General features: G+C 38.0%; 1 protein-coding gene across 1 annotated transcript in view; it reads left to right on the top strand.

Moving 5' to 3' along the window:
* gpc6a (glypican 6a) overlaps positions 1–22,442 on the top strand; it is a 190,949-nt gene that overhangs the window by 154,677 nt on the left and 13,830 nt on the right. Inside the window, exon 7 of the mRNA XM_042493211.1 lies at positions 22,132–22,262. Within this exon, the coding sequence (XP_042349145.1) occupies positions 22,132–22,262 (131 nt within the window). The remainder of the gene's footprint in view (positions 1–22,131; positions 22,263–22,442) is intronic.

The following is a 22,442-nucleotide window of genomic DNA, read 5'->3' as shown; positions in this document are numbered from 1 at the left end:
TGATGAGTTGCAAATTAGAATGTGTTGGATAGAGACTAGGGATTTCAACAGTTAATCGTTAATCGGGTTGCAGTGCAGGTGGTGAGCACATCTCCACATGTTAACATGGCTGGCTGACTTTCAGTCAGCAAAGCCAACAGAAAATAACATAAAAGTCAAGACAATATATTAACATCTAAATAGGAAATGCTTTTAAATGCTGTGCTAGAGTTCACTGAGGCAATTAAGTGCTGGACTATAGCTGTTTTGTATTTTACTTTTTAAAAAAATGAATGTGTTAGGTAGCGGTTAATGGGTGTCAACCTATTGAAAGCAAAATAACCGAAATTGACATCCCTATTAGGGACATGAACTTATGGTTTTTGGCTTGAGAAAATTGTGAGCCACGGTTTGATGTTGTGCCGCAGCTCCAACAACACAACCACACTGTAACAAATTGGACAGATGTTTTCTGTCTGTTAGCTGATTTTGGTGGCCAGAGAATGGAGAAAAACATGCTGTCTACTCAGTGTAAATTAAATTAAAAATTGAGCTGGGAAACCCACAGTCATTCCAGCACATTGCTGGGCTATTTTAAATTTTCATTTGATACCTATTAATGAGTTTAAAATGATGGGAAGGTGTGAAGTGGGTTGTCTCAGTTTTCACCTCCATGGCTTAATAGAGGGCGATGAATCCGTCTGTCCAGAGGTGATTCTGTCTGTCAAAAGAGATGGAAATCTGACAGAGACTGATGTGTAATCAGCCGTGCTCGCTCAACGGAGACCTGTCTGAATTAGGATTAATGTACGTGGACAGACACAACAGATCAATGTGGCCACCCTCTAACCCCTCACTGTTTAAAGCCAGGCAGCTCCATCACTTTACTTATCATTTCATCCATGCCACCCCTTCATCTGCTTTACTTCCTCACCGTTAATTTGGGGTAGTTCACTCATTTATATGTTTTTACCCTTCACATTAAATGGTCTTATTTTATGTACTTTCATGCTTTGCTAAGTTAGAAGTGCACGCACCAACTGAGGCATCGCAGACAGTGTGTTAAGCAATAAAATGATCATGGTTGTTCGGATTTTGATTCACCAATTTCTTACAAAAACACATAATTGAGTAAAAATGTAGCTTCTAGAGAAAAACAATTCACAGTACTCCGTGTCAGTGTGGCTGTTTCTGCTGAAAAAGAAAAATAGAGGGCTAGACACCTATTGTGGTCGACAGCTGTCTGCAAGATGTGCACAGTATGGTTCGTGCTGCAGGGATGATGATAAATTACAAAACCATGGTGATGTTTTGTTGTTTGGTAGTTTCCTGTGCCTTTGCCTGTTTTTTAGCAAGCTCCTCTAAGCTTTTGCAGCTTAGTCTTGGTGGAGCTTGTCTTTACAGATCTTCCACAACAAGAGCGCTGCATGATATCATACAGACAAAATGTTTGAAAAGTTCTCACTGAGATGGCACAAAGACTCCCTATATGATTTCCTGGCTCACTTGCTCAAACATAATGAGCGCCAGTGAAAGCGTTTCACACTCGACATCTCATACATGTGGATTTTCACATTTCCAAAACCTGGCTGAGACAACCAAACTGAAATTGTAGTGCTCATCTCCATGTGCAAGATAGTTTACCATAATCAACACTACATAGACATGACAAACACACAAGTTGCTTTATGGTCATTGTTAGCTGCCTTCTCCACACTGTGCTTGGAACTGAAAGTGCAGGATAGTGCTGATTTTGTGTTTACACATAACTTTAATGATGAACAATAAACCTGGAAACAGAGGGAGAGGTGCTGGAGTCATGCCATTATAGAATTTATTTTTGGAGCACCACAGTACTGTATTGTGAACAGCAAAACATCACACATCTTTCCCTTGTATGCTGCATGCAGAAGACTGGTTAATCAACACCCTGCTGTATATACAGTAAATACCAACAGTGTTGCCAGTATGCATCTGGATGCTGTGTGCACTGCTGTAGTATTTTCAGTTTGTTAGCCTGGATTAATTAACCAATCACTCGGCTCTGTCATAGAGCAGTGAGTAAAAATGTTCTTTGTAAAATCACCAACAAACAGGTTGAATCAACTCAGGTGCCATTATTCACAGACAGTGCTCTCAAAGAAAGCATGAACCTGCAAGTACCAGACTTTACCCACACCTTTAGCACAAAGTCTTGACATCACATTACTCAACCCCCATTTTTATGTAATTAATTTTATTTTATTTTCATCATTTATTAAAAAAAGGGACAGTCTATGGTGATCCACATTCAAACAAATGTAAATGCCCCTGAGTTAGCTGGAGAGCAAATTTTCGTCAGTAGTCCTCGCCTGATGTTAAAAGGCATCCTAAAAATAACAGCATGTACAATGGTTAAGACATCAAACAAAAAGGCACACAATATGGTTCAACATTTACAAGTTAAAAATATACAACATAATTTAACAATATAAATGGGTAAAATCTAAATAAGAGATGTTGTATGCACAGTATGATTATAGTCCTTTTTAAATTAAGTAAAAATTAGCCTAAAAATCACCTGTTCGATTTTATTAAAACTTAAAGCCACTTTGATTGACAGGCTGCCTGTGTCTTAAGCTCCTCAGTCAGATCCATCCCTCGCTCCTCCACAGCGCCACCCTTTTACTGAAATATGGTCACTTCTGGTGGCTAAAAACCCAATGGCAGTAATGAGTCCACGATCCTATGGGTGACATCATGGAAGCTATGCCCAAAAGTCCTTGTGAGAAACTCAGCATGCATGTAACCTGAATATTGTCATACATATGAAACATACAAATGTAACATATTCCTGACTTTCAGAAACATACAATGCCCCACATTTCATTGTAGCGATTGTTCTGCATTATCTTCAGTTTCAGTGTAAATGAGAGTCCTTTCCCATCTCAAGCTCAATTTGAGCCAAACTGGTCCACCAAACCTGGCTGCTTTAGCCCCCGAGCAGCTTGTCAGTAGACGCTGCCAGAAAGCCACAGCATGTACTGGAATCTGTCTCAGCTCTTGCCTCACTGCTCATCAGCGGGCTGTTTAGGCCGCCACTGTTTCCCATGACATAGTGTGGTTAGCACATCTGCCTAAAGGTAGAAGGTGTTTACCTAGCTTCAACACAGCTGAGCCTTTTGAGCTAAACTCATCTATGTGGGTAGGCGGGCAAGCTGAAATAAAACCATAGTGTGTCCAAGGAAATCCTATTAAGTGCATAATTCAAAGCACTGAATCACAAAATGCAGGGCCATTGTGTTGGAGGTAAGCTAACCCAATTGCTATGAGCATAACGAGAAAGTGACCACTTTTGTGTTGCTTGCCTTTGGAGGTTTTCCTACTCTGTTGAAAACCTCTTAACCAGGCTTTATACTGTACATATAGACATGCTTTTATAGTTTAAATCCCTCAGTGCAGAGAGGCTGGTTCAATCCACCGTACCATTAAGTAGTTCCTGTTGTCCATGTGACCTAGAAACTGGAGGACTTGTAAAGATCCTGCAGTCTATCCTTGCATAATTATCACAATTACATAACTCTAAACTTCTTGTTAAGACTGGTCAATACAGCCACTCTTTCCAGAAATTCAATAGCATCTCCTCTATTTATGTGTTGTTTTTGCTTTGGTCCATGAAGTTTGTGAAACGACGCTTACTTATTCTGTCATATCAGTATTGACGCATATTCAGCACTATATGTATCTTTTTGTCTCACTTGTGTGCATTTGTTTGAGAAGTTACAGAGGATTTTAGTCGCATTCAGTGTGTTTGTGAGGTGTTTGGGCGACATGAAAGTAAAGGAGAAAGAGGGGAACAAATTACCCTCAATTCTGTTGTTTTTGTGCCTGTAACTAGCCCAGGGTCAATCAATACTGATGCCATCCCCACTCTAAATTATTCATCAGTTTCCTTTCCAGCTTATTACTGTTGTAGGGATGAAGGTGTTTGAGTCTGTTCCAGCACGACTGGACATTTCGCCAGGCAATTTATGGCCTAACACATGCACACATTTACATTTTTGACGTTTAAAGTCTCCTGACTCAAGAGTTCAATACAAAAATCAAATTAACACCCATATGCAAGGGATTTAAACACATTTTTTCCATAAATTATAGAAGTGTGAAACAGAATATTTTTATATTTAAGGCTATGAGGCTCAGTATTAGTGTGTAAGGTTGGACATATTCCAGTGTCATACGCTGAAGACTGCTGAATAATTACACCAGTTTTATTTATTTATTCCTGCCTGAGTCCAGGTGTTAATGCATGCATTAATTTTGATGCTTCTTGTATTATCTAATCTGTGACCAGCTTCGTTATAAAGTTGCTTTAGTAACTTTACATACAGAGAAGCATCTGTTTGTAAAGCCTTTTCCCCCAAACGGTGTGTTTACCCTTGGGATGGGACACAAAACCAGCTGTGTATGAAACTTCCATCTGTGCTTACATTAGTCAGGTCACAGTTTGCTTAGCACGAATGTGCTGTACTAAAACTGCTCAGTACCCTTATCGTTTAAGGTCCAATTTTATTGCTTTTTGCTAAAACGAGTTCAGTTGTGTCCAATACAAAAGTAAGCATGCTTTATCAAAGACAAAAAGTATTTATTATTTAGGTTTAGCGTTCTCTATGCACAAGTAATGAGAAACAACCTGTTTATGTAATGCCTCAAGCATTACATGAACATATTTAACATATTCATTCCGTTGGAGACAACAATAGTTTGTGTATTTACGAGATATAAGATATAAATATACAGGTCTTGTGTATCAACAGTGGGCTTACCCTTTAAAGATACATACAAACCTTCTCCAAAAAATGCCACATGTATCAATTTTTTTAACTGCAGGAAAAACTGCAAAAAAATAGGCAATAGACTCCATATCATGTACATGCACAGCATCAGCATGCATTTATTCTAATATTTATTATAATACTTAGATATCTTATGACATGATGGTACACTGTTCATTTAAATGGAGTTGCTTGCCTTGAGCATAACAAAAAAATCATAAAAAAATTGGCTCATAGACTATATTGCGGTGATTTACAAATATAAAACCTCTGTGGATCAAAAAGTTATAATGAAAAGAGTTATAACTGACCTTATTTGCAGTTCGAGATGTCCTGTCCTACAGATGTCTGTTTTATAATGATGGTCTATGGTGAGATTGCTCTTTGGATGGCAGGTTTTTTTTTTTTACTGCAATACCGTTAGTGGCCACTGGGAAAAATTGGCTGCAGGTCTGATCGGCGTTCCTAGGGAAATGGAGAGCTGGCTAGTAAACAGTAGAAAGCAGCATGGATGTCATTGAGTATGTTACAAAGGTTACTTCTTTCTTAAAAACCTGTTTTTTATTCAGTCTTGTTTCAAATTGGGAAGTGATAGTGCTGCTTGGATGGAGACAGATGGCATTTTGTGGCAGTGCATCATTGCATCATACACGAAAAGGGATGAAAAATTGTGCATCCTCTAAGATGTCATATTGAAATCACTGTCATTTGGAGCTGAGGCCGATAAATTGATAAATCCCCATGAATACTGCAGTCATTTGTCCTGCGAGTGAACGCCAATTATAACCTTTCCCACTGAAGACAAAGACCAGATGTTAGTGAATGTTAGTGGGTTTTTTGTGGCGTTAAGAAGGGGCTATATATGACCCTAAAAGGAAAGGGTTGGTGTGTGTGTGTGTGTTCGTTACGTTTTCTGTTAACATAATGAGGAAATGTTGGCAAATCTAAAAAATGTGGACATTGTATGTATTCTGCAAAAACAGGCAATCTTGCAATACAGCATTCACTCATAGTGAATGCGGGATTATTTTTTATTATTACCTTTGTTATTTACTTTAAACCAAAATCCAAATTGCCAAAAGCACAGAAACACAGTCCCGCACTTTGCTTGTTTGTCCACGATACACCCCGACACCCCACCAACTCTCTGCACATCCAGCTCAGTGCATAAAAGTGTTTCATTAACAAAAGGAAAGGGTGTCTTTGAACATAATCTAGGAAGCAATAACATTGTCACTACGACATAATTATGAAAACAGTTGAGCAATATAGAAATGTAATGTCTAGGAGACAGGGTTGTTGTGTGAGTGAAATTCATTAAAAGGGGAGTGTTGGTACTGAGGTGCTAGAAATGATGCTCTGTGTTTCATTTGCCTGGTTTCCATCCTGAAACCTAATCGAGTCGTTACCTCAGTGTCAACCCTTCTGTTCTCCAACTTTGTTTTTCTGCCTGAAATATAAATAATTTACAGATTCTGAGTCTCTCAGCAGCAACATCCTTTCAGCCTGTGCAAAGACTTCGAAAGGGACAGGTGCAATAATGGGCGCAGGTGGTTTTTGTTTTACAAACTAAGTGGAACCTGAAGCAGACAACTCAAAGACATCGCTGGAAAAAACATATATGGTCAGAATGTTTTTTTTAAAGCGTGTAAATGCTGTGTATCTGTATCTGTAAAAAAATAACTTGATACGATTTACAAAAAAAAAAAAAGGGAAATCGCTGGAAAAATTTAAATTATTTTTTATTTTTAATGTGAAGTATCAAGCTCAAGCGATCTTTACAGGCTATGAACTTAAGATTCAAAATGAGTGGTCTGTCGCTCATATTTGTTGTAAGAAAACTCTCAAATCAGGTCAAACTTTATTGGAAAAAAATCAAGAAGATTTCAGCCCAAGGGAAGGAAAAACATTTTAGGAGCTGGCAGAAAAAATGTGTTGTCAAAGTTCTTTTTTTCTGATAAAAACTATCTTCAGGTTAAGATACTGGGATGAACTTTTAATCAATAATAACCGTATCTTTTTAAACTTTCCATATGTTGGCATAATTGAAGAAAGCCATCTTTCAGTGGGCTGCAATTTCACAATATTAACATTCCTCTGTGGTGGTTCACAATGTATTCAGCATTGAAATTGAAAATATAGCAAAGATGAAAAGGAACACTTGAAATCAGAAGCCTCTCAATAGTTCATGGGTGCTGCATACACGCGTATTCATTGATATTTGGTGTGAAACTGATGGAGCTCTGCAAAGCGAGCAGTCCACCACTGCTCAGTGTCTGTCTGTTGAGCCTGAGCAGGACGGAGCACCTGCTCTGCTGCATGAGAAATGATCACCAGACTGACAGAAGCAGTTGGTTATTTAAAAAAGCACTTTTTCCTTTAAAGGTCCAACAGGCAGTTACCCTCTTGTTAGTTTCTCCAAGTACTTCCACACTTGCTGCTTTCTTTCTCTTTTTGGTCTGATCTTACTTGTACTTGAGCCTGATTACAGCTCATAAAATCTAACCTTTGAATCAGACACAGGCCGGTGACATAGTGCAAATTTGAAATACTATTTATTGTCCTTGATCTGTAAAGTGGTTGGTATAAAGAAGGGTGTGAGGTCATTTTTGTCTTGGGAGGAAAATTCCAATATTTTTTGTGTTTTTTTGTTTGTAAAAACAGGCTGCTAAAGGCATTTAGCGATGATTCGATATTTTGGTTCTCATTTCTGAGGCTGCATGTTTGAAGATCTATGTCTAAACTGTAGGATGCTGTTGACAGATACTACAGTAAATACGGTGTAATATGAGAAAATCCTGTTATTACTTTATTGCAAATATAATTACAGGGATAACAAGTGCATACAAACACACACACACACACACACACACACACACACACACACACAGTGCTGTAAAAACCATGAAGGTTATTGGGTAAAGCAGTTGTCATGGGGACAAGTTGTGAAATGCATACTAACTATACCTACTGCTTGTTGTTGAAACTAACAGATGTGTGGGACATAACATTATGGTTACAAAACCTCCACTAATTACATAATTAGCTGTAGACATGATCATAAAATATTGCATTAAACAGTTCACCTGTTGTGAGAGTTGAAGTAATTAACAGTCGAACACTTTTGCTATGCAAATGACCACCACCTTCACAGCCCCTGAAACATATTTATGCATTCAATGAAAACAAATTTGCATCTAAATCCTCGTGTCTGCATCAGTAAAAATAGTGGTTTGTAATACTTTCTTTAGAGCCAGATCACTCTGGGGAGTTGCTGGATTCATAGTTGTCAGCTGAAAGAGACCTCATGTGTAAGTTCCTGCAAACTGCTCCTCTGATGCTGCCTTAAACTGCTAGAAGCTCTGCCTCCTAAAAGGACTCAAACTGACCAGACCTTGTTATTTCCCATGTCAGCCATTCCTCCACAAAACCTGACACCTGGTTGTAGAAACTGCTCTTGTCTATGTGAAATGAAAGGGTCAGTACTGGAGATCTTGGTCCTGCTATGACACTACAGCAGTAGAGCTCTCCTCTCCTCTCCATCCTCTTCACCTCTCAAAGTCTAACTGCAAAATATATTTAATATTCTTAGTGTAATGGCCAGAGAGTTGCCGACTCCTGAGCACTTAGATACCTCTCTGTGCTCATACCTTAGTCCTCGCTTCTGCCTTGTACTTGTCATGGCATGAGCTAGTTAGAAAATTCTGCCTCTGAGCGCTGTGGTTAGGACCAAAGCATCTCCCTCATCCCAGCCATCAGCTCTGAATATCAGTGATTCCACAGTTAGAAATATTATATCCCCGCAGATAAAACCATATTATTGCTAAGATGCAAACATCCAGGAGTCCCCAGTCTTTTAAAAAGACAACAGAATGCAAAGAAGGAAATAGTCCTTGCCGAAAAAATAACCCTCAGTTGCAGACTAAAGATAGTTTTTATAACCTTTTAAATGTTCTACCGAACAGCCACGCAGTTCAGCTCCCACAGAGTAGTTTTTCATTTAAATCCCACACTCAATATGCTATTGAACCCTCACAAAGCTTTTGTTCATGTGCAATTACAGGCAGGGGTCATTTCTTTCAGAATAAGGTGGCCTTCACCTCATGTCTCACCATAGCCATTCACCAATGATGGCCATGAAATCCAAACATCATCTTCTCTAATTATCAGCAGTCTTTGCAGAAAGAATTCAAGTAAATGTTCTTACTGGCAATATCATAATCAGAAAATAATCTAACATCCTGCTCTGTCTTTGAGATTGCTACATTTAATTTAGTATGCCTCATGTATTTATTTTTAGTTAAGTTAGCAGTAATTATTTAAAATTGTCTATAAGCTTGAAGTTAGTTGTAAATCTTGTCTTTGAAAGATTTAAAGAAACTCTATAAAGAGTTATATATTTATGGCAAATAAGAAACAATCAAATATAATTTGGGGAAAAACAAAAAAAGGTTGCTTTGTAGAACTATGTGGATGCGGGTTGATAGGATTTGATTAACAGCTGTGGGGCAGCTTGAGCATAATTATTGATCATACGCTAATAATAGAGAACTTGATAAAAAGAAAAACAAAACTGACATCACATTTAAATTCAAATTTTTCTCAGTTCTGATTGGCAGAAGTAAATGACATCACCTTTTTAACTGAGCCCTGGCCCACTTCGAACCAGTGAGAAGAAATCAGACAGTGTATTGTTTTAACCTTAAAACATTCACAAAACGATCATACTGACTCCATTCCTCACTGTCATGATAACTGTTGTGTTATTGTGTTGACGTATTTTGGGTTGTAGAGTATTGGTAGATCGCAGCTGGAGCTAAAAAAGCTGCAGCCTCTTGCTGCGTCTAGAAGGAGGAAACACATTATCTTCCTGTTGGCCTTCCGACTCTGGCTTCCTCTGAAAATCTGTATTGATTTTAATTCTATTGTTAGTATTTAAACCACGTACTGGGCTTTCAAATCAACATGAGCCTGAACACACATTGAGATCATTTTGCAAAAGGCTCGTGTGGCTTTTCGACTGTCTCAACTCAGATCAGGGGGCACTGGGATTTATCTATTAGGGCCATAGACTGTGGAGGGAAGTATATATATATATATATAATTTATTTATATATTTGTTTTAACAAAATGTTTGAAAACTTTGGCTGCCTTGACATCTGCTGTTCCAAATCTGCCTGTGTTTAAAAATTGTTGTGTTTCTTTTCTATAATTACTCATTCTTCAGGAAATTGGGTGTCATATGAGTCATTTGACAGAAATGACAAGCTGTTGGTGCGTGCTTTGGTTTCAATTAATGCTTTCTTCACAACACAGTGAGTCATACTGCATCGCATTGTTTTTTGTGAAATCAATTAATATAGGCTTTGTTAATGGCCCATGTGTGTTCTTGGGCAGAGAATCATTGTTGTTAACAGAGACGTAAGTGGGGGACCAATCACAGTGTTAAAACCTTGCGTCAGTGAGCTACAGCTCCACTCCCACATACACTTCACAGTGACAAGCAGGTAGTTTGAACATAGAGAGCGTCTGCATATACTCGTATTTGTTAGCATCAATATAAGACAGGAGTTGTGATGTGCAAAGAAAAAAACTTAGAGGTTAAACAAATTACAGTGAGGGTAAATGAAGGGAGTTCTGTCTGCTATTTAATAAGGTTAGCTCACCTTGTCTAAGTTTATCTGGAGTCAACGATATGGCTGTTATTTGGAACTGAAGCAGGTGGATATGACCCATGAAAGTCCTAATTAAAATTACTGGACCTACATTAACATGCATTGCTGGAGGTTGCCCTACATGCTCTGATGGATCAACAAACACTTGACACCACTTCCAAGACTCAGCAAACCCAGGAGGAAGCAGGCTTAGATAAAGCTTTGTTTGAATAACATATTTGATTCAGGCAACACACAAAGGTGAGAAGGGGATAGATTAAAATGGTAAAACTGCAATCATGTTTTTTGTTTCTTTTTTGTCTCTTTTCTTTTTCTTTTTCTTTCTTTTTTTTTAAAATGGCTATTAAAAATGGCTATTAAACTGCAGGTTTTCAGGTGAGTTTTTTATGTATCACAAGATTAGGCATTTACTGTTTATAATTAAACACAAGATTCACATTATAAGTTCTGAATTAATGTAATTTTTAATTCAAAACATCCTGAGTGTAAGGACAAAAGAAAAAGAACAATAACACCCTCTAACATCTGGCTTTTGTTTTTGATGGGAAAGGTTACAGTTGAGATTCCTGCCAAGGGGGGTTTTAGGGGGAATTTTTCCTTATCCACTGTGAGGGTCCAAGGATAGAGGGATGTGCACCTTGATATACTGTAAAACCACCAGAATCTTTAAAATTTAATAAAAATTTTAGGTCATACCGTCCAGCATTACTTCAGCTTTGACTGGTCAATTTGGTTCTTGCCACCATGTGCATGTTAGTGAATAAGTCATTTTAAATGTACAGGCCTGCACCTGCTATTTGCTATCAGATTGCTGCCCATTTCGACATGTATCATGGGGAGTTTTTTTTTGTTTTTTTAAAGATATTTTTATAGCCTTTTTGCCTTTAATTGATACGACAGCACAAGTGTGAAAGGGAGAGAAAGAGGGTGTGACATGCAGCAAAGGGCCAAGGCGGGAATTGAACACATGGACGCTGCAGCGAGGACACAGCCTACACACTCGGGGCGCCTGCTCTATCCACTGAGCCTGCAGGTACCCCAGAGGAAGTTGTTTTAATTCAGATTTTAAGGCCCTGACACACCATTCTCAAGCCGTCAATGAACGTCTGTGAGTGTCCTGGTATTGGAAAGAGTCCATAGACCATTCGTCACTCTTCAGAAACATTATGGTGGTGTCTAAAGATGTGCTCTCTCCTTGAATGGGCTGCAATATCTTCAAGCGAGGCTAGATATGCCATCTTAACACCCTGAGAGTTTGCAGAGAATGCACACATTCATGGAAAGAAATACTGATGAATCCCAGATTTTTGCATTAAACGTTCAAACACATGGTTAAAGCATAGATTTGTATGTATGCGCTGTTTTAATAAAGTCCGTTGTTATCATCTCTCCTCTTGCTCCCTGTGCAGAGATGCCTTTATAGTGCAACCACACATACAGCCAATAAGGAGGAATAATTACAGTGACCAACAGCCCTCTCAGTGCACATATGGTGTGTAAGTGTAGCATAAGTTCAGACTTGAAAGGTGAATGCATGCACAGGAATGTTCGCCCAGGGGACTGTAGGCCTTTTAGCATCAAATCTATTATACAGATAGCACACAGGGAGTCAAAGTGGATCACTTTTTGTGAAATCAATCAAGATAGGTTCGGTTAATGTCCTGTGTGTTCTTGGGAAGAGAATCACTGTTGTTAACAGAGATGTAAGCAGTGTTTAAAGCTCGCTCTATGCCTATTCTGTATAGAATTCTTCACAAAATCCCCTCTTAACACTGCCTGTTCAAAGTGGGACTATCACACTGATACTGTTTGGCTATTATGTATTAAACGTATGATGTGTGGGTTGGCGAGGTTGTTGTAATTCACTGCTCCGTCTGGCAGCACATGCTGTTTTTCCTCATTCACCAGTGATACAGAGCGAAGTCTGCACCCCGTTTATCACCCACAGAACGGGGCAGCACAGCACAACATTTTCTGAACAAAAAAGAGCAGGCTGGAGTGAGAGTTTCTTTCAATGGGATATTTATAAATCATAGTGTGTTAAATCGCATTGACTCCTTGTTAGGCAACAGGGGTTTGGTGCTGCTGGCGCACACGACAACAATGTTCAGCAAAGTTTTTTTCTCCAAGAGGTGATTGGAATATATGCAGTTCACATAATCCAGTTGCAATTACTATAAGTTTTTTAAATGCTTAAAAGTGTTTGTCATCCAAGAGAGACAATAAAAAACAAATGAAATGTTGTCACGTTGAAATTTAAGGTATGGCGATTGATTCATGTTGTCATCTCATAAATTGAGTAACATTACAAGTAAACGTTCCACCTTAAAAGTTGCCGGCAGTCGTCCCAGTGAATTAGAAAAAAAAATTCTCAGTCTGGCACGGTTGCTATAGGCTGCGAAACATCCTTTCAGTTTGTTATAGTTTACTAATGTATAAAAAACTTGTCATGGTATGAACAGTGGTTAAACCAGCCACAGCTCAGCCCATTGTGTTGATTCTCTACTAACTAGTCAATGGACTGGAGCACTTTTAGCTCCACTTTTTAGTACTTTGCATGCTAGGTAGTTCAAGGAGGGGGGTGACGAAAAATGGGGACTGTTCCAAAGGTACCGAACAAAACTTTTTACAATGGAAACGCAAAAAAATGAGTACTGAACTGAACCAACCTGCTGGTGAAAGACCCACCAAATTAGGTCTGGGAGCTCTGTCCTTTCTGCGTAGAGGACAAAATAAGCTGTCATATAACAGACAATAAATGACTGTTATTACCATGTTGTGCCATAATTAATGCTTAGAAAACACTGCTGATGCATGTGTTATGTGTTACACTAGAGGCTGATGCTGTTGTGCTAAACATCACAACCGTCACACCTCTTTTGCATCTGTGATGCCAGCATGCTGTCTGAAATCACACACTGGTTCTGTATATAAATGGAAAGGACCAAACAAGACGACCAGGTAGTTATAACATAGAAAGTATCTGCAAATACTTATAACTGTGATTAGTAAAGTTTGTGAGATGCCCAGACAAAGGATTGTGTAAAATAATAGTTCACTCAACGGCAGCTGAAGACACAATGTCACAAATGTGACTGTGTATGATCTGCTGTCTTTGTTGTAATTTTAACATTATCTCATTTATCTCTCACCACTGTAGAGGGTGACAGTGTCTGGAAAATAACTCATGACAGCTTTCATGTTGAATTTAACAATTGCTTCAAGCACGTGTGGCTGTGTCTTCACTCTCAGTTGCCGGTTGATTAGGTACACCTGATAACTAATGCAAGCTAATACAACAGTCCTGCAAGGAACACAGCAAGCATGAAGGTTAGTCATCAGTTTGTTGCAACTGTTTTATAGAGGTGTTTAGCCTACCCTTATTCATAAAATTGGGCTGGACAAAATAATAGAAACACCTGTCAGTATGATAAAATACAGTTCTACAAGCACCACAAACTGCAGCCTCTCTAGAACAGTTTAACCAAAATCTGAACATTAAAACCTTTATTATTCATAGCAGGGCTGTTGTATTAGAGGGCATCAATTTTGGCTTGGTGTACCCAATAAACTGAGTATACATTTTAAACTGGAAAATAAACAGGTACATTGTCTCCAACTGAGAGAAAATTTGTATCACTGTTCTCGATCTCTTCTACCAATGAACCTGAACTTGATGTTATCAGTTATTTAGAGGTTTGTGTAAAGCTGTTCAGCAGTGAACTCTGGGCTGTCAGTGAGACGAGCAGAGACACTGAAGGTTCAGCTGCATCTAATCCTGCAGCTGCAGCAGCAGCACAGATGCGGTGAAAGCAGCAACTATTCTAGCTGGAGTCAGACTAACTGCCCCTGGGCGCTCATGTAAAGACTCATGGTTAGTTTTTTTGTCTACACAATACACACTCAGTGCAGTGTGTGTGTGCTTGTGTTTGTTTGGATCTGTGTCTGCATTTATTTATGAACAAGTGTTTGTTTACTGTTCTAGTTGTGCAGTAGAATAGATTGTGCTGATACTGAACTCCTGACACTGTTTATGTGGACTGCACATTATATTATACACATGGAACACACTGCATTATACTGTCATAGGCATCAATCCCCAAATGAATCATAAACTGATTTATTTACTTTTATGTTTATATATGTATATCCTTCCTGCCTCCAGTCAATCTGAAATATTCCTGTTTGGAGACATTTGGCTGTCAGAATGGACCATATAAATGTCACATTACTGTGGTTAAATTTTAAAGTTCAAGTATAATAACCGAACACATTCTGCTCTGATCCATATTTTGTTGTCAGTGCCAGGCTGCTTCAGGCCATCATGAATCACAGCCACACCAGCATGTGTTAAACCTAACCAGCTTTGGTGTCTCCATGACAGGATTACCACATCAAATGTGAGGGCAGTCTCCTGCAGTGGCATCCTGTTGGTACAGGCCCTTTCATGTCCTGTTAAGACCTGAGGCTTCACTGCACACATTTTCCCAAATCCCCAGTGTAGCTAGGACATGATGAGGGTCGTATGTGTGTGTGCATGTTTCTTTCTTCTTCTTTTTTTGCTATTACTGGTGTCCGCTTGCACTTTAGTAAGTGCACAATGAGTAATGAGGGCTTCAACTGTAACCGGAGGGTCAAGAATAAATAAATAGGATAAGGATACGTTTTTTCGGTGTTGCATGCAGAATCATACATTTGTACAAGCCAAATAAATGTATAAATTAGGTCTGGGTGATTGTTTTAATGCCTCTGCACTAGAAATAGCCAAGGCCAGAGGCATTATGTTTTCAGGTTTTTTGTACATCTGGACGTCCTATTCTTGTGAATGCGATATCTCAAGAATGCCTCAAGGGAGTGTCTTCAAATATAGCGCAAATGTCCACTTGGACTCGAGGATGAAATAATTAGATTTTGGTGGTTTTTGGTCAAAGGTCAGTGTAACCTGGTCTGTCTAATTGTTGTGAACACAATATCTCAAGAACACGTGTCAACAGCTCATTAGCTCAGGGAGATAGAGGATCGGTTTGAAGGTTTGAGGGTCTGAGTTCAAATCTCATGTAATACATCAGTCTGTTTTGCAAGCTATAGTGTTAAAACCTACAAGAAACACAGATAACGTGTCTGACTGATAGCTTGGTTGTAGTAGTAGTAGTAGTAGTAGTAGTAGTAATAACAGATCAATTAAAAAAATAGATGTCTATGTATTTAGATTTTTTAAAATATATTTTCTATTATAATTATTTTTTCAATATTATATTTTGTGATCAATTTGAAAAACTTAGTAAAGTAAAATATTACTGCTACTGTCTGCGTTGACTGAAAATGGTGGGACCACTACTGATCGGTTAGCACAAAACTTAAAAAAAAATAATAGGGCTGTCACGGTTTTAATTCAAAATAAAATATCGATTGTAATTCAACACAAGATGGCACAGCATAGCTTATTGGTGGATAATTATGAATAAAGACTCAGTAATCTAATAATGACATTGTGGCCTCAAAAAAGTAAAACAAATCATGGATTTGGAGAATTATTACACTCCTATAAAATAACCATCTTTGGAAGAAGAAGAAATAATTGCTAATATGAACACAAACACAAGTGTTTTCAGGGCCTACAGCTTTGCATTTGCTAGAACTACACATACACATACTAGAACTAAAGATGGCTGTATCGATACCCATGAAAACTATCACATTATCCATGTAGCAACGTACTGTATGACCTCAGTCAGTTAAAGCCAGAATAACCTCAATGCTTTTTTAGTCAGGTCAAGTGTTTTTTTTTATATATATATCGCAGACATTGTCTCACAACAGTTTCCAACCCAGCACAGACTCCATTAAAGCAGGAAAAAGACCTCAGCAGGAGACATTTAAAGGAGGAATTTTTTTTTCTCCATGAGACACCAAGGAGTGCCGTCGGAGCTATGGGTGGGAAAATGGCAGTTGCAAAACATGAACAGAAAGTTGAAGCAGTTAGTAGAAATACAAAATACAGCAAGGGGATTATAATTCTACAATAGGATTATAACGGATCCAATACTAATGTAGCAAATCCAGTATAAGGAGCCCGATATAATGAGTCCAAGAAATGGGTAAAGAGAGATGAAACCATTAAAATATGTAAATCCTATGAAGCGATTTTTAAATCATTCAGTTTGTCACATGTTTCAGATTCCAGGACTCCAGGTATTAGGGATCAGGATTAAAGGAAGAGGTGAGTGGTCCTTAATGGGTGTTATAATTAGGTAACCACAAGGTTGACCACTCCTTCCTTCTCCTAAATTAATTTTTAAATCTCAGTGAGGGGTAATTTTCAGAACAACAGCTGGCACATGCAGATGTGTAACATTGTTAAATATTTAGCATAATGGGAAGTCGTTATATAACTTGTCAAATTCTCCGCACCCTCAAGAAGCAGAGTTAATTTATACTGTATGAGGTGTTTACTCTGTTCAGCAAGGGCTTTATTGAATGAACCACAGGCTACTGTGGCCTGCAGCCAAAGCCAAGATAAAGAAATGCTGCTGCTCACTGGGTTATTACCTCAGGCTTAGAGCTAACCTGATAGCTCCCACTCTCTCAACTGTCACCCCACTGGCCTCGAACAACAGAGCAGTCAGTCCCACATCCTGAACTAACCACCAACCACAACACATGCTGCTTCAGCGAGCAGAGTGAACCCGTGATTTACAGATGACAGGACTGACAGATTTCTACCTCCCACTTAGAACATGTATGTGATGTCGCTAATCCCATTCCCCAACTAGTGATGGTCTGTTCATATGCTTGACAACTGTAACTAGGCACAGCAGGTCTTTCAAGCTCTGGATTTTTCCACAAGTGGTGCGTTTGAAGCTGTTAAAGGTGGTGTTCGGCTTCTTAAGAGGTTGGCACAACAGTGCAGTGTTGTCTCGACACCAGTCGTAAGACCACTTTCAGTCCCGCCTCAGATTCAACCGCTTTTTTCTATGGCCTTCTCTTTGTCTCATACAGAGGACTCAGACTTGTGTTTCAAGAATTGTTAACAACTGTGGGGATTTCCATAAATTTCCTGTCCAAAAAACACCACATATATATTATTTATATTATATTTCATCTCCTTAGTGTTTGCATTTGTTTGCGTATTGAAAACAAAGCTAAACTTCCACAAAAAAATTCAAAGCTGTAATGCCTTTTGATTTTTATATCAAGACATTTCTCATGGTATACTTACACATGCATATGTACAGTATGGCAATAAACAGAGGAATCATCATTTGTTTTTAATGGGTATTTTTATGGGAATGAATGAATTTCATGATGTTCTGTTGGACAATTTTTGCCTCGAGTGCACTTTAAAAGTATATATATATTCCAATAGCCCTCCTAATGAATAGTCCAGCTCCAAAAATCTACCTGTGGCAGCAGATGTTGTAGTTGTGGTGGCCCACCACAAAAGATGAATGTGTGCAAACCTCTGCCATGGTTTGCATGTTCCACATCCACTGTAAGTGTATAATGCAGAGTGGGACTTATACTGGTGTGATCTTGGATATGTCCTGGTTTTAAAACACTCTGATCTTAGTCCTGACTCAGTCTCAATACACTCTGGTCTTCATCACGTCTCTGTCTTGACACACTTTGGTCATGACGGGTGTTAACAGCGATGCAAAAGTGCACAGAATTTCTCAAACTGTGTTTGTCTGCCCGAGCATCCCATGCATTGCAAACCTTAGCATACAAGACTAACTAGCTTCTATAAAAAGTGTTGCATCCAAAGCCAAAGAGCATTTTTTTTGTACTACAGTACATTAAATACTACTAATACTTAATATAGTGTTGAGTAAGTTAGTGTCTCTGTTCTGCTCTTTTTATGTGTTTACATTACGACTTCAGCAAAACTTTGATGAAAATTAAATAATTGATTTAATTGTATCATAAATCAGGCGCTAATGTACAACTCTGGGAAACACAGCTAACTGTAAGAGGACTGACCGTTAGCAACAACATATGGCTCCTGATCTGTTAATTGGTCACATGTGCAAAAAGATGCACAGAACAGTTACCGCTAGTGAAAAATGTATAAAACCTGAGCTGCGAACTGCATGTATAAAATGATAACATTTATTAATCCCTCCACAGCTTGAAATATGCAGTATGTCTGGCAAAGTACAGAAGGAGAATATGTGAATAGATCAATGTGGTAGACACAGGAAGAGCAGGTGTTAAACACACATCTATTCAGAGATGGTACGTCTGAGAGAATATGCTGCAGCAAAGTCTGATATAATATTCTGCTGTAGTCTCAGTTGTCTTGTAGTGTATACACTAAGGACTCCTCATCCATGCCAGCTTATATTGAATAATCAAATGTTGTCATTGTCTTTGGAAATAATAGTTTAATAGAACAATTCCAATTGAAAATCCACTAAATTTCTTTTTCTTGAGCTTTCAATCATAACACATGGTTTATATTTTATCACTACTAAACTCACATAAGGTTGAAAGATCCAGAAAAGGCTAGTAAGTGAACCTTGAATTGTTTTTATCAAATACTATTTTTATTAAAGCTGCAGTAGAGACTAAAGCTGGGTAACACATCAACATTGTATTGATATTGTGAGACTTTATCATCTTAGATTTTGGATACAGAAGTGTTGTCTTTCACTGGTTTAAAAGGCTGCATTAGTGTAAAATAATGTAATTTTCTGAACTTATTAGACAGTTCAAGCTCTTCTATTATTTTTCTTTACCTACAGTCATTATATCCACATTGCCAGTGATTATTTATATTAAATAAAAATCTCACAGTAAATACTTTGCGAAAGCACTCGTAGTCATCACTACAATATAAAATACCAGAAATAAAAAATATTGTGCTATGTGATTTTCTCCATATCACCCAGTCCTAGGAAAGCATTTTGTGGATTAACACTTATAAACAAGTAATTGAAGAAAACGTATGTATTGCGCTAAACAATCAGGTTGATATGTCAGAATTTTATGTGGCAGCTCTAATTTCTTTTCTGTGCTTCAAGAAAAGTCCTTTCAACCAATGAAGCGAAGCCTGAGGCTGCAACTCCTGACAGTCACTTCCCCAGTTAATTCAGTGGTTTGAAATTGGAAATGTGCAATTCCTTGTATTTGTTTTCTGTTTTTGTATTTTATTTTATGCCTGCCACAGCAAGCAGATAACTCCTACACATAGCAATTTTCAATAATGTCACAGTATTTCTTCTATAAAGTTGTGATAAAATATAGCAATTTTTATACCCTTTGGCAACTCTGCTGAAATATCACTAACATTAAGAATACAGGCATTGGGCTTTGCATTAAATCAGATGTTATTTTTGACATATTTGGGTATAAATTATGAATAGCACTCTATGCTTTTCAGAGCCTTGAAGAATTCAGCAGCTGAAATTGGTTCAAGTCCAAAACAATTTACAGGAAAAATTGCATCACTGTTGAAAGCAATACAATATCACAGAGAAGGTCGTGACCCATCAACAATGTTCTTTATGCCAAATATATATATTAAAACACACTAGCACACCTTTCCATTCCAGGGATTTATGTTTGGATGCAGGATTTTATATCTGTGGATTTTGTTTCTGTATTGTTTTTGACTTTTTAAGTAAAATATCACCTGTGTTTGTCCTCTCATTCAGGCTTTTACTTTTAGCTTAACTTTTAACTTAGCTTAGCTTAGCTTTTTTAACTTTTAACTTTTTAAAAATACTATACTCTCAGGGTGGCCTGCGTGGGTTCTCTCCGGGGTCTCTGGCTTCCTCCCACAGTCCAAAGACATGCAGCTCAGGTTGATTGGTGACTCTAAATTGCCCTTAGGTGTGACTGTGTGCGTGTATGGTTGTCTGTCTATATGTGTCAGCCCTGCGATGGTCTGGCAAACTGTCCAGGGTGTACCTCGCCTTCCGCCCAATGGCAGCTGGGATTGGGATTACAAGGACAAGCGGTTACAGAAAATGACTGACTATACTCTGACTTTATCATCATACTATACTAAAAAAAATTTCAACTTAAAAAATTGACTTTTACCTATGCCTTTTTTGACCCTCTGTACTGACTTTATTTTTACATTCTATACTCTGTAACATACTAAACTCAGATTTTTTTTGACATACCATGTTATTACTTTATTTCAGCATTCTATACTAAGCCTTATTGCAACCCTCTATACTGATTTTTTTTTTTTTTTGACATGCGATACTATGGCTTTTTGTCAACGTACTGCTTTATGACTTTCTTTGAACTTACTATACTTTGACACACTATACTATGACTTTTTTTTAACATCCTATACTATGGCTTTTTTACACATACTATACTGTGACTTTTTCTCAGCAAACTTTTTCAACATACTTTACTCTCTTTTTTTGACATACTATACTATGCCTTTTTTCAACATACTACAATTTCAACATACTTAGATTTATTTTTTTGAAGTGCTATACGATGACTTTTTTTTCTTAAAGATGCTAGTTGGTGGATTTAGTGTATTCTACGAGCCAAGCAGCTGTTTTCCTGTTCGAAGTCTTAATACTACGTTGAAATAACAAGCTGCTGTGTTAAGCTTCATATGTCAATAACGGACATAAGAGTGGTATTCTCATTTACTACATTACATTTAACCTTCTGTATATAATTATTCTTTACAAAATGTTGAAGTATGCCAAATAAGTTTGAAAATCTTGAATCTACAATATTCTGGGTGAACTGGTGTTGATTCTGTATGTTGTTGTCATCCTTCTCTTCTTTTACAGAACCTTACTATTTGTTAAGGATGAGTTCATTTATATTGTGAACACGTTCTTTTCCAACATTTTTTATACATGTGGTAAACAGGTAAAATTTCAAAAGACATGATAAGAGTATACCTTAATGAATATCTTACCACTTATATTCAGGTTACTGAGGCTTCTGTGTTCTGACTCATGATTTTTTACTAACTATATGAAAGTGACAAAAGCAGCACAATGTGCTGAATCCTCATGTTATTTTGATTTTTTTGGGGGGGGATTTTTTTTTGGCCAGTTTGTTGGTCACTTGCTCAAACTTCTTGCCGAGTCCAGATGGAATCAGTCGGGGGTGACTGCTCATGCCAAATATCAAATTCGAAACCCCAAGTCTGTCTTGCATGAATCAGAGATGAACACAGTATGGATACAAGTGGACAAGAAGCAAAATGGAAAGAAAAAGAACCCCGGGCAGTCCAACCGTACTTCTGTCCTGATGGAATAAATGAACAGAAGGGGTTGTGCAAGTACACAAACTTTTGCTGCCACATGAATGTTTAAAATCACAATGTGTCACACCCCTATACTAAGATGGAGCTACTGAAGTCAGCTATATTTGTGTTTGTCTTGTGTTTTTTGTTAGTTTGTTTTTGAGTTTCTGTATGTATAGAGGTTTTTACTGTATTTATTGTAAAAAGTTGTCCTATTTTCTTCATTGATTATATTTTCTAAAATACATTTTTTTGCAAGTTGTTTAAACTGAAAGTAGTGAAATAAATGTAGTCTTCTGAGAACTCATGAGTTGTATGTACTTCGGTGTATATATTAAGCAGCTTGACAGTCCACTTCTTGCCCTGATTTCTCAGCCTGTAAAATATAAAATGATTAACCCTAATATATTTCTGTTTTGGCCCATGGCAGGTGATTGACATCAAAGAGAGGTTGAAGGAGTCCAGGAGGTTTTGGTCCAACTTACCTGATGACATCTGTGCCAAGGGCAAGCTCACAGAGTCAGACGAGGATCAGTGCTGGAACAGCCACACGAAGGGCAGGTGAGGACTTCTGTTACTCTTAATAACCATGGCAAAGTCACCCTTCTCTACAGTTATCAAATTTTGCCTGCCAAGGATTAAAATAACCACAGTGTTCCCAGATTAACTCTCTCTGTAAGTACAATGGTTAGTGCTTACGTATATGGAAAACCTCTATTTAAGCTCCGAGGCTCTAATACC

The sequence above is a fragment of the Plectropomus leopardus genome, chromosome 1 (genome assembly GCF_008729295.1).
Source record: "Plectropomus leopardus isolate mb chromosome 1, YSFRI_Pleo_2.0, whole genome shotgun sequence".
NCBI lineage: Eukaryota > Metazoa > Chordata > Actinopteri > Perciformes > Serranidae > Plectropomus > Plectropomus leopardus.
The sequence above is the reverse complement of the archived record's forward strand: the minus strand, read 5'-3'. Positions and strand labels throughout refer to the sequence as shown.